Below are 14,400 nucleotides of genomic sequence, written 5' to 3' on the forward strand. Positions count from 1 at the left end.
TGGGAAGAAAACCATAATTTTTTAAAAGCTATAATAAGACATCTGAAAGGACAATATTCAAAATACGACAATTGTGCTTAAGTATCTCTCTACAATAACAACAACATCCTCGAAAGCCTAGATGGTGAATAGATTTCAACGCAGTTGCCAACTCCTATTCACTGGTATTGCATGTGTTCACTGAGCGTGTTCAAGATTACAAGACCTTATTGGGAGTCACTGGGAGAGACGGATGATGTCCGTCATGGAACGGGGCAGGGAGAAAATGGGAAAGAGCACATTACTCTTTCAACATCCTGTTCTAAAGTCATACCCACCAAATACAGGACTAGCTGGTGTATCTGTGCTCAAAACTGGGTTCTTTTCCCTTTGAAAGAAACAACTGAAGCGAAGTTTAATACGGTGAATACGTTTGTGAAGAGGTACTGTGTGGGTGATAGCAGATGTCACTCTGCTCCCGCTAATAATAGGATAAGGGGAGCAGATTTAAGCTACAACAGAAGGTATCTGTTTGGATTAGATATTAAGAACTTAAAAAAACCTCTAAGGATTGTGAGTTTCTGAAAATCTGAATCTAAAGAATAAATTAGACTCGTAAAGCAAATTGCCTAAAAGCTCAAAAATAACCCCTGGGCATCTGAAGACAGTCTTTTCTGTCTGTAAAACGTTACTTAGCTTTGCCCATATTTAAAACTGCCATCTTCTCCCAACTGTACCTACATGTTCCTGGGCTCCTCATGTTACCTGTTTAGACAAACACAAGTATTTGCTACTAAAGTACATTTAAAAGTCCATCAACAAAAATGGTCATGAAACCCAAACAAATAAAAGTAAAGAAAGTTGATTTGTGATTACTGCTTTTCTCTTTTACAGTTTCATTTCTTTCATACACTGGGGGGGTCTGGGGGAGTCCCCTGCTGCTGAAAGAAAACTCACAGAACAAAGGGGTGTTAGTGTTGTCTCGTCTTCATTGCTTCAAATAAAGCAATGGGTCTAACCATGCCGAGATGCATCATCAGATCGATTTTAGTCAAATAAGCAATTTTTCTCTTAAAATATTCATTCACAGCAAAACACACACACACACACACACACACAAAGATGTCACCACAACACTGTTTCTATTTATTCGCAGTTAGAAATAATCTAAAGCCCAGAAATGATGAATGGTAAAGAAAATCATGGTGTACTTACTTGGTAGATACACAGTTATTAAAAATTGAGTTTCTGAAGAATTGTTAATGATATTGGAAAATGCATATGATATAATATAGAGGAAAGGGGTCACAAGATAATATTTATGGCACGATCCTGGTTTGTATTAGAAAGGAAAAAAGACTAGAAAGAAATACAAGAAAATATAAACAATGGTTATCTCTGGATGGGTGGGTTTCAGGTGACTATTCTCTTTTTATATTTTATTTTCAAATTTTTATACAATAAGCTCGTATTACTTTAACAATTAGAAGAATATGAGATTATTAAGAATTTGCATCTAAAGTCAGCACTAATAGTTTAAAAGAAAATGTTTGCATATCACTACCTGGCTCTAAACTACGCACTTCCACAGAAAGTTTGGAAGGAGGAATGTCTTCAGCTGCCACCAGCCAATCGCTAGTCCGCATCCGTTTATATTCGACCTTGAAGGCAGTGATTGGAGACCCCCCATTTGCCCGAGGAATCCAAGTGACATAGACGGACGTCTCTGATGCAGTGGAGATAGTGGGCCGATCAGGTGCCTCTGGGACTGGAAATGGAAACATTCGTTTCAATAACCCGCGGCAGCAGAGACAAGAATGCCTCAAATGGACTGCAAGGGATAAATCCCAAACATCTTTGTCTTAACGGCTCTTCACCCAACTTCTTTCCAGAGTTAACAGTATTATGACTACCTTCCTGTCCTCTGTTAAAAGCTAATGGGTAATGAAATCGCCAAGTACAGCACGGAAGGAAGGAAGAGTGAAAAAATTTATAGATTTTTTTTTTTTTTTTTTTTTTTTGCAGCACACGGGCCTCTCCCACTGCGCCACCAGGGAAGCCCAAAAATGTATAAATTTGATAATTAGCTCTGAAACACTGAAAGTTAGTGAGTATGATCATTATGACCATGCTATCTTGGATTCCTGGCTAAAACAGTGAATATGTAATTATTACTTGGTGCTTCAAGTCTGACTGTGGTTAAAATTTACAGTAAATTTTCAAAATGATGTGTTACTTAGATGTTTTTCTTTACCCATCCAAGCTACAGAAAACATATTCAGCAAACGATCCACAGATTATTATATTAGCTATTACTATTGTAGCCTATCAATAATCAGTAATGTAGCTATTACTTTTGTAGGAATGCTACTCCAAAAAACAGACTGCAAGCAGTAAATAGGGATAACACTTAACCAATAATATCAATACTAATAAAAATGGGAGGAGAGAAAGCAGGAAGGCAGGATGCGCAGTTAAGTAAAGGGACAAGTGCTATCAGGAAACTGATAATCCACGTGGTCATGCACATGACCTTGTGGAAAAAGGGGGTCCGAGAGCTAATGTCTGGCAGTTTTCGGTTAGCACTGCCAAGGGGAGGGGATGTCCTAGTCCCCAAATGGGAAGGTTTCAGTTCTGTGGCAGGTGGAAACCTCGGCAGTGAGTTCATCAGTCATTTAAACCGTGTCCCTAACACTTCTTGCTGACCAAGTAATCTTGTGGTTATAAGGGGCTTCCCATTTGGTTCCTAAAGGAAAGGAGGCAGATAGAAACAGTCTGGTCTGTATGACAGTTACATTAAACTGCCCATTTCAGTTTACATTAATCACCTGTGAATTTTGTAAGAGTGAGCTGGTTCTCAAGAGACCAACTATCCTTTGGCATGCTAACAATCAAGTTTCTAGAGCTAAAACAAGGAGGACCAACTCTGGGCCGCGGTTACATTACTCTGGTGTATTACTCAGGGAGCCCTGTCTCTGTCCAGCCTGAGCCTGGCCTCAAGCAACACCCCTCTGTCTCAACACCTCTTCAATCTGACTACCAATATACAAGAACAAAATAATGTTGCATATGGTACCTGCATGGAGAAAACTGTGGCATTTTAAAAATAAACTGCTTAATGGATAAAAAGAGGAAGATAGTCAAAGCAGGCAACGTGGCATGATACTTACTGTATTCCTTGCAAGTTAGAAAGCAATGGAAACAGAATGAATAGAAGTGTTAGTGAATCTCTTTTTTTTTAATACCAGATAACCAAACAACTTCCTATGTTGATTCACGTGAGGTTAAAACTCATCAAAGAATACCACAGACCAAATAGAAAACGAAAGTTATTAGGGGAAAATCTCTACTGAGGAGAATATCATCAATACCTAAAAGAAATAGTGTGTGACTGTTAGGAGCTAGAAGAAAGAATACTGCTCTTGGCCTTCAAATATCTGGCTGTGAATTGCAGTTCCACCACTTTCTGGATGGTGCGTGATGATGATCTTTCTGGATGACCTTAGGCAAGCTGCGTAATCTCCTTGAGAGCCTCAGTTTCCTGATTTGTAAAACAGTTATGCTACCTTCCTCACAGGGAGGTTGTGAAGATTAAATAAATCACTTCTTTATGGTTATCTCTGCTTGGATAGCTCCAAACTCGTGATTTCCAGAACAGAATCCACCATCTTCACCTAAAGATTCTTATTACCTATCTTGGTAAATGGTCCAAGTTGCCCAAGCCCAAGGCACCATATTTCTTCCTCTCATGCAGTGTAGATTCAACTCCCTTTATCTCTCACCTGTGTCCTCCTTCTCCACTCACACTGCCACTGTCTTTATTTCTAAGCCTCACCTGTTGCCACTCCTCCTGTCCCGTCTCTAAAATCCTTCAGGCTTCTTTATAGCTTCTGGGGAAAGACTAAATTTTTAAGTACATCATATACGGCACCCACCCACCTCCCCACTGTAACATCACTCCACACAGCACCCAGTCACGCTCAATAAAATCTCTGAATCTCTAAATGAAATAGAACATGTCATTCATCTGTCTCTGCACAAGGAGGGGTCTCTGCCTAGAACTCCTTCTCCTATTTCTTCATCCAGTGGTAACATTCTTATCTTTGAGGCTTAGCTCAGGACGCCTCTCATCACCACTGGGCCTCCTTCATAGCAAGTGAGTGATTTAGATATTTCTCTTTTGACCTCACAACAACAGGGTGGAATCAAAATCACTGTTATGGGTTAATTTGTCTGTCTTCCCTACTATATTGGTATTGGTTTAATTGTCTGGATCATCCACTATACTGTAAACTTCTCCAAGGGCAAGATTTCTTTTATTTCTGCTGCTCCAGCATTTAGTACAATGTGTTAAGTCACAAGGTTTTTGTTCTTCCGATGTCAGTTTTATACCTATGAAGTTGACACTCCTATATCTGCTTAAGGAAGCGGAAAGGTTCCTCAGAAGTAAAAGGACTCAAGAAAAAGCAGTTCATGATATTGAAGATGCAGAGGTGCTCCAGAGGGGTGTTCAAATGTTGTGGCTTGCTTTTGTCTGAAACCAATGCATGGAAGACTATAAAAATAGGGAAGAGAAGCTTGAAAATTCTTAGAGCTCAGCAATAAAATGTTAAGCCTTCCCTAGATCACGAAAAGCACATTATGTTGTAACAGTAGAATTCATGTGTGATTAAGTACTAAAAAGAAGTCTTTTGAAAGTTCTACCGCTATGGCATCTAAAAACCGTAAGATATAACAATAATGCTGAGTATGCCATGTAGTCCATTCAATTAAAAAAACTAAATCTTACTCTAGGTACCATCATACGTTTTGACAAATCATTTTTTTAAAAAAAGTCAGATGTTCAGAGTTCAAATGTAAATTTGCTTTCCTTGCCAGAGAGGAGACAGAAAAATTGCTTTTGTGAGTTATAAAAACTTAGTACCATAAGAGTTTGAATTTGAGTTTAAATACAAACCATGGTACTGGGTTACCAAGATCTGAATATATAGGACATTTAAAAAATGGTTGAAATAGAACTTAAAAGAGCTGTATGGTAGTATATAATCTGAATAGTAAACAAACACCCTGTGCTACTCCACCCCCAAATAATCTGAAGCAGGTCAGTTACATCTGAAAACAAGCAAAATGAATAAATGAAGGGTCTTCTCTTTACCTCCACTGTGCCTGGAAGGATCTGTGAGTATCACTCCAAAGTTGTCTGCAGCCTCTGAAACAACAGGGTGCTTAGGGATGCCGACAGGTGGAGAGGAGACCTGAGTGTTTTTGGATGATGTTGTTTTCTCTAGGAAGATATAATCATAATATAATATAATATAAGCATCTATGTATAAATAAGAAAAGATACTATGAAACTCACCTGGCATATAGATATAAATATATAAACTTATCGTTACAGTGTCTAAAATTAAAACCTACATTGTAATGACTTAGCTAATATGAGGAATTAACTTTAAAAATTACTTTGGCTTTTTGTAGTGCCTATAACTAAAATGTGTCTTTCTTCACCAGGCTATAGCTTTAATTTACACATAGAGAAAATGACACAAGCGAAAAAGCCAAATGACTAGAGTGAAGGTTTTCAAACTATTCACTCATTTTTCTTTTTACTGTACATATTTCTTAATTCTGACACATAAATTCATTATTTAAGAGCTTCTGTCAAGCTTCTTCACGAGGAAGCTGTCATGTTAAGTTTTAAAATTTCAAGAGGCAAAAAGTGAAATTGGGTGATTGTTTTCAAACTGAAATACATGCTTACTATTCAGTATTTGTAGGTCAGACTTTATAAACAACTAAGGACTAATTACGGAAGTTAACTCAAAATACATTTCAAATAAGAAATACTCATTATTTTTCAGGCCAGACTCACTAATTAGATGAAAGGGTCTTTTTCTTTTTCTTTTTTTTCATTTTAATTAATTAATTAATTCTTTTTTGGCTCCACTGGTCTTTGTTGCTGGGCGCGGGCTTTCTCTAGTTGCGGCGAGCGGGGGCTACTCTTTGTTGCGGTGTGTAGTGGCTTCTCTTGTTGTGCAGCACAGGCTCTAGGTGCGCGGGCTTCAGTAGTTGTGGCACACGAGCTCAGTAGTTGTGGTGCACGGGCTTAGTTGCTCCGCGGCATGTGGGATCTTCCCGGACCAGGGCTTGAACCTGTGTCTCTTGCATTGGCAGGTGGATTCTTAACCACTGCACCAGCAGGGAAGTCCGAAAGGATCTTTTTCAAAAGCCAATAGACAATTTCTTCTCAATCATCAGAACTCCTTTTTAATACTGTGCCACCCTAAGAATACTCCTCTCTCCAGTTCCCATCTCTGCTCACTGAAGTCTTTTTGTTCATTTATGGCCAACCTGCAATGGCATCTTTTCAATCAAGCTACCCTCACAAGCTACCCCACAGAAAGACTATCCTCTGGCATCTTCTCTGTAAGTCTTTCCTAGTCCTTGTCAGATCTGGTTTCTCTCCCTATTCCCTTGCCCTCCTCCAGTCTATCCTTACCCTACAGCCAGTATGTCCCATTGAAACACACAACAGATTGTGTCACAACTCTGCTCAAAACCCTCCAAAGCTTCTGGCTCACTCAGGTTCAAAGTCAGTGTCCTTGCAGCGTGGACAACGTACTTAGTGCTTTGGCCACTCTGCCAATTCCCTGAGCGTTCTCCCCTCCCCATGTACTTTACTCCCATCACTATGGCCCCTCAGTGTTCCTAGGGCACACCAAGTACACCCACCCCAGGGCCTTTGCACATGCTATCCTCTCTACTGGGATGTTCTTGCCCTAGATACCCACATGGTTTTCACGCACCTCCTTTAAGTTCTGCTCTGCTGTCAACTACTCATTGAGGAGTTCTCTGGCCACCATCCCTTAATTTATTTCTCTTGTTAACACTCACCACCTACTAATGTTCTTATAACGTATCTCTCCCAACTAGAATGGAAGCTCCATGAGGGCAAAGGAGTATTGTCTATTTTGTTTATTGCCTGGCACAGAGAAGCCATTCAGTAAATATTAGCTGAACTGAAATTTTGCCTTGAGTTGGTATTTATGTATATATGTTACCTTTCTTAACAAAGTAGAAGCTCCATTAGGACGGATCTTGTCTTGATCATCTTCATTTTCCCTGCATCACCTACCCTACTATCTTACCTATAACAAGCCCTCAAAAATATCTGTGAAATACTGGATGGAATAGAAGAATACAACCATCCAAACGTGGCTTCAAAAGTTACTGTAAAAGGTTTATTTAGTAACTCTATAAACAAGAACCTCTACTACCCCAAAAGACACTTATTATTAAAGTGACATCAAGACAGCCAACTCCTTCCACTTAAGGAAGATTATATTCACCTTTGCTGGTTCGGAAGGTGAGCATGGCAGGCTGTCCTTCACCTGCTGCACTCCTTGCCACCATCAAAACTTCGTAGAGACTCGATGGCTCCAGTTCCGTTAAATGGAGCTCATTTTCACTTCCTGGGACTCGAACTGTGTGCCATCTTCCCACCACGCCAACACCATCTTCCAGCTACTCAAGGGAAAATAAGGCATTTTTAAAAAAAAAACGAGATACGGGGCAGAAGAATCTTCCATTCCAACTGGATAAAAACTAGAAATCATTCAATTCCAGATGAATTTTGGGAAGTAATACACTATCAAAAGTGAAAGAGATGTAACACCTCTCCACATTAAGAAATAGAAGGAGCCCTATAGCAAGAACTTAGGGATTCTTATTGTGAAAAGATTCCTGCTCCATTAGCTGCCACTAACTTACGGCCTCAAGCAAGTTATTTGATCACCCAGTTTGTTTCCTTTTCTTATAATGGAAACAATGCTCCTTTCTTACTGGGCTAATGGGAGAATTAAATAAGTATACAATAACGTGTATTAATGATAGTATATATTATGCATGATATATGATAAATCAAAATATATATTATGTATGTCTATATGTGTATAAATTATATAATTATTCATTATATATTTCCAACAGTCTTGCTTCATGTCTTGACACTGTTCAATGTGAGCTCGAGGAAACAGAAAGAGATCCAATCCGTTGGGTCTCAGTTAATGGAACCAAGAGCCAACATTACATGGGAAGTTTCATGTGGATAAGAATACAAGTGAAACTATCCGCATGTAGAACCATCAGGTTACAAACGGTGAATAAACTCTCAAATATCACCATGTTAATTTTTCCAGATATTAAAAATATTACTATAAGGGGAGGGATGGAGTGGGAGGCTGGGGTTAGCAGATGTAAGCTTTTATATACAGGATGGATAAACAACAAGGTCCTACTGCATAGCACAGGGAACTATATCCAATATCCTGTGATAAGCCGTAATGGAAAAGAATATGAAAAAAAGGATGTATCTATAGGTATAACTGAATCATTTTGCTGTACAGCAGTAATTAACACAACATTGTAAATCAACTCTACTTAATAAAAAAATACCTAAAGAAAAAATATTACTGTTAAATGATGGATACCAAAATGTCTTGAACATAGAAAATTATTTTAAACGTGAGTGCACCTCCTCCCATTTCATTTACAGTCTCATTAAACAAAGAGGGGAGATTTTTTTTCATTTTGCTTTAATAGAAGCCTGTGGATGAAAATCATCATCTGAAAAATCAACTGAGACAATCAAGGTTCACCATAATAAATGACCAAACAATGTAAGGTTTTAATACAATTAAGAAGAGAACTTGAAATGAAAACATTTGTCAGAGATTATAAGGGACAACTTTGTTCAAACAGTTGCTTCTAATAAGAAACTGCTTTTTTACTAAATAAACTGCATTCTGCCATCTCAGAGAGGGAAGGAATTACTTTTTAAAAATTGGTTTATAGAATTTTATACCCAAGGGGTTAAAATATTTGATTAAAAATGTCTAGAAGCTACTGGGTTCTTAGAATCCCAATTTGAGGGGAAATTATTTGTACTTCATTCTTACTGCTTTTATAAGACTGGTAAATCCAGCATGATTGCTGGCATTTCTCTCCCAAACTCATCATTCTGGGACACTCCTGTTTCCTGCCACTCCACAAATGTGAAAGATAATAAGCATGTGTTATACACAGGATGTGAAGGTGTGGGAAGGGAAAGATGATAAATGAGAAGACATTACCTTTCGATACTTCACAAAATAGGCATTGATGGGCAGCCCGCCATCCTTCCCCGCTCTCCAGACCAGGTTGTACGTATCTGGTGTGTGCGTCTGTGGGGGGCTCAGAATGATGGGGGCATCGGGGACAGAGGTACCACTAGCATTTTTCTCTGATGATGATTCTGTAGCACTGGAATGTTCCTTCAGTGGAGATGAGCTCAACAGTCCAGTTTCTGAACCATCACTTTTATCATTCTGAGTGGGATCAGAAGGTGTGACTATTTCTGCTTTGGTATCTGTTTCAAAAGGAACTGCAGAGAAAGGGAGAAAGAAAAAGAGGAGATAGAAGAAATTCATTATTTCAGGGTCTCTCATACAGTGATCTAACACACCGTCAGCACAGTTTGAGCCCTAGAAGTTAAAGTAGGTAACATTTCAATTTAATGATTCATGGAAACATCTAATCTCCAGTAGCCATCTCTTATTCATGAAGGAGCAAATTAATTGTCTGAAAAATCAGTTCTATGATGCAGGAGTTCAGTAGCTGAAAGGACGTCACTCTTCCTTGCTCGACACCAGCATTCCCTCTTTTACAACAGCAATTTGCTAGTGTAGCCTCAGAAGATTTTAAGTTGGAGAACAACTTTAACTCTAGTTGGTAAACGAAACACAATGAGTAATGCATTCCCTTGGGAACAAAGTAAAATAAATAGTAAAGAAAAGGTCAAGAGTCAGGCTATTACCTACTGGGTAGCTAGTCTCCAAAGATATCTCAATATTCACACCCTTGAGCAGTCCCCTCCCACGCTGAATCCCAGCTGCCCTGTGACTCGTTTTAACCGACGCCAGGCCCAAGTGAGGCTGCCCTCTTCCAGGCTTAAGCTTTAAGAAGGCCTGGCACCCTTACTATAGTGCTGCCACATACAGATAGATGCCCAAGCTAGCCGTGGAGAGGGGTGATGGGGGGGGAAGGGAGAGGGGGAGAGCGGGAGAGAGGGAGAGGGAGGGGACGTGGGTGAGTACGTATGGTGAGGAGAGAGCAATTTATGAAAACAAACTTCCAGCACAATAAAACCCGAGGGTTGACAGCTTAGTTCCTCTAAAGCACTATTAATACTGGCAATGAAAAGTCTCCTACTTTTGTGGAGGAAGGGAGCTGAGGAAACAACGGCAGGGTTTCTTTTCCACAATGAAGTCGGATTCCTGGTGAAAGGTGGGAGTGTATTAGGAGAACTACTGCAGTTTCACAGAGAACCGACCAAAAAACAGGACTAACCAGTGGAAGGTCGGTTCTCTGGTTCTCTGTTTGTTTAAAAGAGAGAAAAGGTGTCCCAGGAGCATCCTCCATCAAAGAAAACAAGAAGCTAGTGGGAAAATAATATAGAAGAAAACTAATTAAGTTCACTGAGACAGCTTCCAAATATTGCTCCTGGAACAGTCATGTTTATCTAGTGAGTCAGAATGTGGGCTGGATGTGAAGGGTGTGGTGGAGAGCCTGTTAATGAAGAGATGGACTTTAGCAAGTAGAGGCAATTAGCTGTGGCTTAGGGCAGTGGACAAGGACCTTTTTATCATTAGTGTTTCATGGATCCTCTGGGCAGGTCACCACCGGGAAGTGGTACTTGGCTGTAGGAGAGTTTGAATACCACACGCCTCAGTTTATACAGAGGCATGAGAAAAAATGTTCTGCTACAGCCTGCGTCTACTGCAGAAGTATCAAAATCCCACTTGTGTTCAGGCTGCAGTGAGACTTTTCCATAACTTTTATCAAAAAGGGGATTCAATTAATTTTCTTCTACTATTCCGGATAACAGAATTTGAGCACTCACAGATACTAGATACAATTCATAAGGCCTTCACAGTACTTTCCAAAGGTTCTTCACATACACTATCTCAAGTTATCTTCAAAATAACTCTGTGAAATGGTCAGGAGAGACATCTAGCATTTTTTAAGGTAGAATGTTTTTTGAATTGGAAAACAGATTGATAAAACTCTGGCTTTCTAAGTACTATAACTATGGTAATGTCTATGAATTAATGACTCTGAGTTGAAACCAGTTCAACAGGGAACGGAACCAGATCTGCCAAAGTTGTTCCCACTGTGACCACTCAAACCAGCAACCCCACCCTAAACTATTTAGGACCCCAGGCCAACTCCCATTATAGTTTTGAAAAGTTACAACTCACTCTACAAATATTTGTACATCCAGGACCTCAAAAACGCAAGGTCTCTGGAAAGAAAAAAAGGTGGGGCAGAGAGTCATCTTGCTTACCCCCCCCCTTCATAACAAATAAAGGAAAGGCTGCCAGCATGCTAGAATTTAATAATAAGCTCAGATTCCCATGGGAAGAAGTGGGTTGTTATGTGCTGTTCTGAGCTTTAATAGACTCAGCTAGACTTCGGTAATTACTATAGAGCATGTAAAAGAAGCAACGAAGGACCACTCAGGTAGGATGTAGCTCATGGGGTTACTATACATAAAAAATGGTATTTATCAAGACATAAAATCCTGGGAGTGAGGGGGATCTTAAAGATCTAGAAAGATCGAATCTAAACAAGTTATGTATCTTCTAAGGGCTTCAGATTTCTCATATTTAAAGTGAGGGGCTTCCCTGGTGGCGCAGTGGTTGAGAATCTGTCTGCCAATGCAGGGGACACGGGTTCGAGCCCTGGGAAGGGGAAGATCCCACATGCCACGGAGCAACTAAGCCCGTGAGCCACAACTACTGAGCCTGTGTGTCTGGAGCCTGTGCCCCGCAACAAGAGAGGCTGCGACAGTGAAAGGCCTCGCACTGCAATGAAGAGTGGCCCCCGCTTGCCGCAACTAGAGAAAGCCCTCGCACAGAAACGAAGACCCAACACAGCCAAATAAATAAATAATAAATAAATAAAATTTTAAAAATAAATAAATAAAGTGAGGCAGTTAGACAACTAGATACTTACCTAGTTCCATCAGCTATGACTGTGATGTCTATGGCTCCCTTTACCCTTTATTTACATAAAATAATCACTTCAGGGGGGTCCAGTGGTTAAGAATCTGCCCTCCAATGCAGGGGACGCCGCAGGTTCGATCCCTGTTTGGGGAACTAAGATCCCACATGGCGCGGGGCACCTGAGCCTGCGCGCCACACCTGCTGAGCCCACGCATTCTGGAGCCTGCACACCACAAATAGAGAACAGCCTACATGTGGCAAAGAAGAGCCCGCATGCCACAACGAAAGATCCCGCAGGCCGCAACTAAGACCCGACACAGCCAAATAAATAAACAAATTTTAAAAAATAAAAAATTTAAAAGAAAATCATTTCAGCCAAATGATACCCAAGCAGTGCCTGCATGACAGCTGTCTTAAGGCTAATAATATTGAGCAGAGCCACTCCTATTTTTGCTTAGCAGAACAGATATATAAACACACACACATACACATCCATATACACATCCATATGTGTGTATAAATCTATGCAACACTTAACTACCTTCTTTATTTAAGGATTATTAAGGTCTACTAGTATCAGTAACTATTTCTTCTTCCCTAAACACTACCAGAAGGGATAATTATAATTTAATAATAATTAGATAGTAATAATTGTAACTTAATATGTAGCATTTATTGAAGGCATTCTACTTCCAGACATCATTCTAAGCACTTTACAGGTACAGACTCCTTGAATCCTCACACCAGCCCTATGAGTAGGGCACCCTCACCAATGCCCCCTGATATAAGATTTGGATGTGGATTAAGTCAAATTTGAATTAATTTGAATAATACTGATATTCTATATACCAGTACTCCAAATTAAGTCATCATCACCCCAAATCAGCAAAATACAAAGAATATTAGGGCTTCCCTGGTGGCACAGTGGTTGAGAGTCCGCCTGCCAATGCAGGGGACACGGCTTCGTGGCCCGGTCCGGGAAGACCCCACATGTCGCGGAGCGGCTGGGCCTGTGAGCCGTGGCCGCTGAGCCTGCGCGTCCGGAGCCTGTGCTCCGCAACGGGAGAGGCCACAACAGTGAGAGGCCCGCGGACCACAAAAAAAAAAAAAAAAAAAGAATATTATATTATACACCCTATTAGAACAATAACTTTGAAAACGGTTGAGGGAAATATACAGATGGGTGTTGTTTGACAGTACACAGGACTCAACATTCCCAATAAAAGCCAACTCTTTAGACTGAATACTATCCTTACTAAGGGCCCACCTGAAAATATTTGCAACGATATTTTCAGCTTAGAAAACCAAAAGTATTAATGCCCCAAAGAGGTCATACCTTGGGCTTGCTCCCAAATGAAAGTGTCCTATAGAACAACTTACAAGCTTAACAAACCCACCAGAAGTGGAGACCAAAGTTCATCCGGTTCGCATAAGGCCAAATACCAAAAAATGCAATTCTACATTTCACTGTTGTTGGTAAATACATATATATTTAGAGGGTGCTAGACTCATTGAAATCTACTTCAAATCACTTTATCCCCTACTGTCAAAGGAAACCATTCACCTGGGAAAAGATACTAATGACAACTCACCAACAGTGAGGACGGCTTCCGACTGTGTGGTGCCGTGTGCGTTTGCAGCTTCGCAGGTATACTTCCCAGCGTGTTCCCGAGTAACAGCCTGAATATATAGAGAGCTTGAGCCAGCCTGGGACATGATGAAGTACACAGGCTCCAGGTCAGAACCCCCAGGTCTTGATAAGTGTGGTTTTCGGGATTTAGATCTAAGAACTTGAGACAAATGGCTGGTTATCAGTCCATGCCTGTCGTACCAACGAATGGCTGGAACCGGCACCCCGGTGGCATTGCAGGAGAACGTCACGGAGCCTCCAGAGGCCACCTCTGCACTTGCTGGTGCCGTAATTATAACAGGCTTGAGTCCACTGTCTGTTAAAAAAAAGTAATTCACATAAATTAAGAACATTATAGTATCTACAATGCAAAATAATTTCATCCTATTACGTAAATGTTGTGTCGTGCGCAAGTAGCTGTCTTAGAAACATCTTTTATATGTGTGTTTCTAAACCGTGTTTTACGTGCAGAACAGTGTGGTGAACATGTGCATTCACTGAAGTAACAGTGCTTGCAATGTCGTTAGCAAGTAGTAATGATAATAGTCATGATTAGAACAAAGATATCTCCTTCCTTGTTAGTTTGCTTCTCAACTTTCACCAAGTAAAGCAGTCAATCAAAAGTAGAATTTTTCATCGTGTGGGCTCCTAGACATTTCCCACATAGGTTGCCTGTCCTTCAGAAAGAAAGGAATGTATATAAAGGAATCCACAGAGAGTTTTCCAGTTTGCATCCTCAGCGCATCT

At 40.3% G+C, this 14,400-nt stretch overlaps 1 protein-coding gene across 1 annotated transcript in view; it reads right to left on the minus strand.

Moving 5' to 3' along the window:
- The window catches only part of CDON (cell adhesion associated, oncogene regulated), a 99,746-nt gene that overhangs the window by 33,963 nt on the left and 51,383 nt on the right, over positions 1–14,400 (minus strand). The window contains exons 9-13 of the mRNA XM_024740841.1: positions 13,616–13,969; positions 9,111–9,400; positions 7,329–7,503; positions 5,135–5,263; positions 1,539–1,747 (exon numbers count right to left, since the gene is read on the minus strand). Coding sequence (XP_024596609.1) covers positions 1,539–1,747; positions 5,135–5,263; positions 7,329–7,503; positions 9,111–9,400; positions 13,616–13,969 — 1,157 coding nt within the window. The remainder of the gene's footprint in view (positions 1–1,538; positions 1,748–5,134; positions 5,264–7,328; positions 7,504–9,110; positions 9,401–13,615; positions 13,970–14,400) is intronic.

This window comes from Neophocaena asiaeorientalis, unplaced genomic scaffold, assembly GCF_003031525.2.
Source record: "Neophocaena asiaeorientalis asiaeorientalis breed wild unplaced genomic scaffold, Neophocaena_asiaeorientalis_V1.1 scaffold308, whole genome shotgun sequence".
Lineage (NCBI taxonomy): Eukaryota > Metazoa > Chordata > Mammalia > Artiodactyla > Phocoenidae > Neophocaena > Neophocaena asiaeorientalis.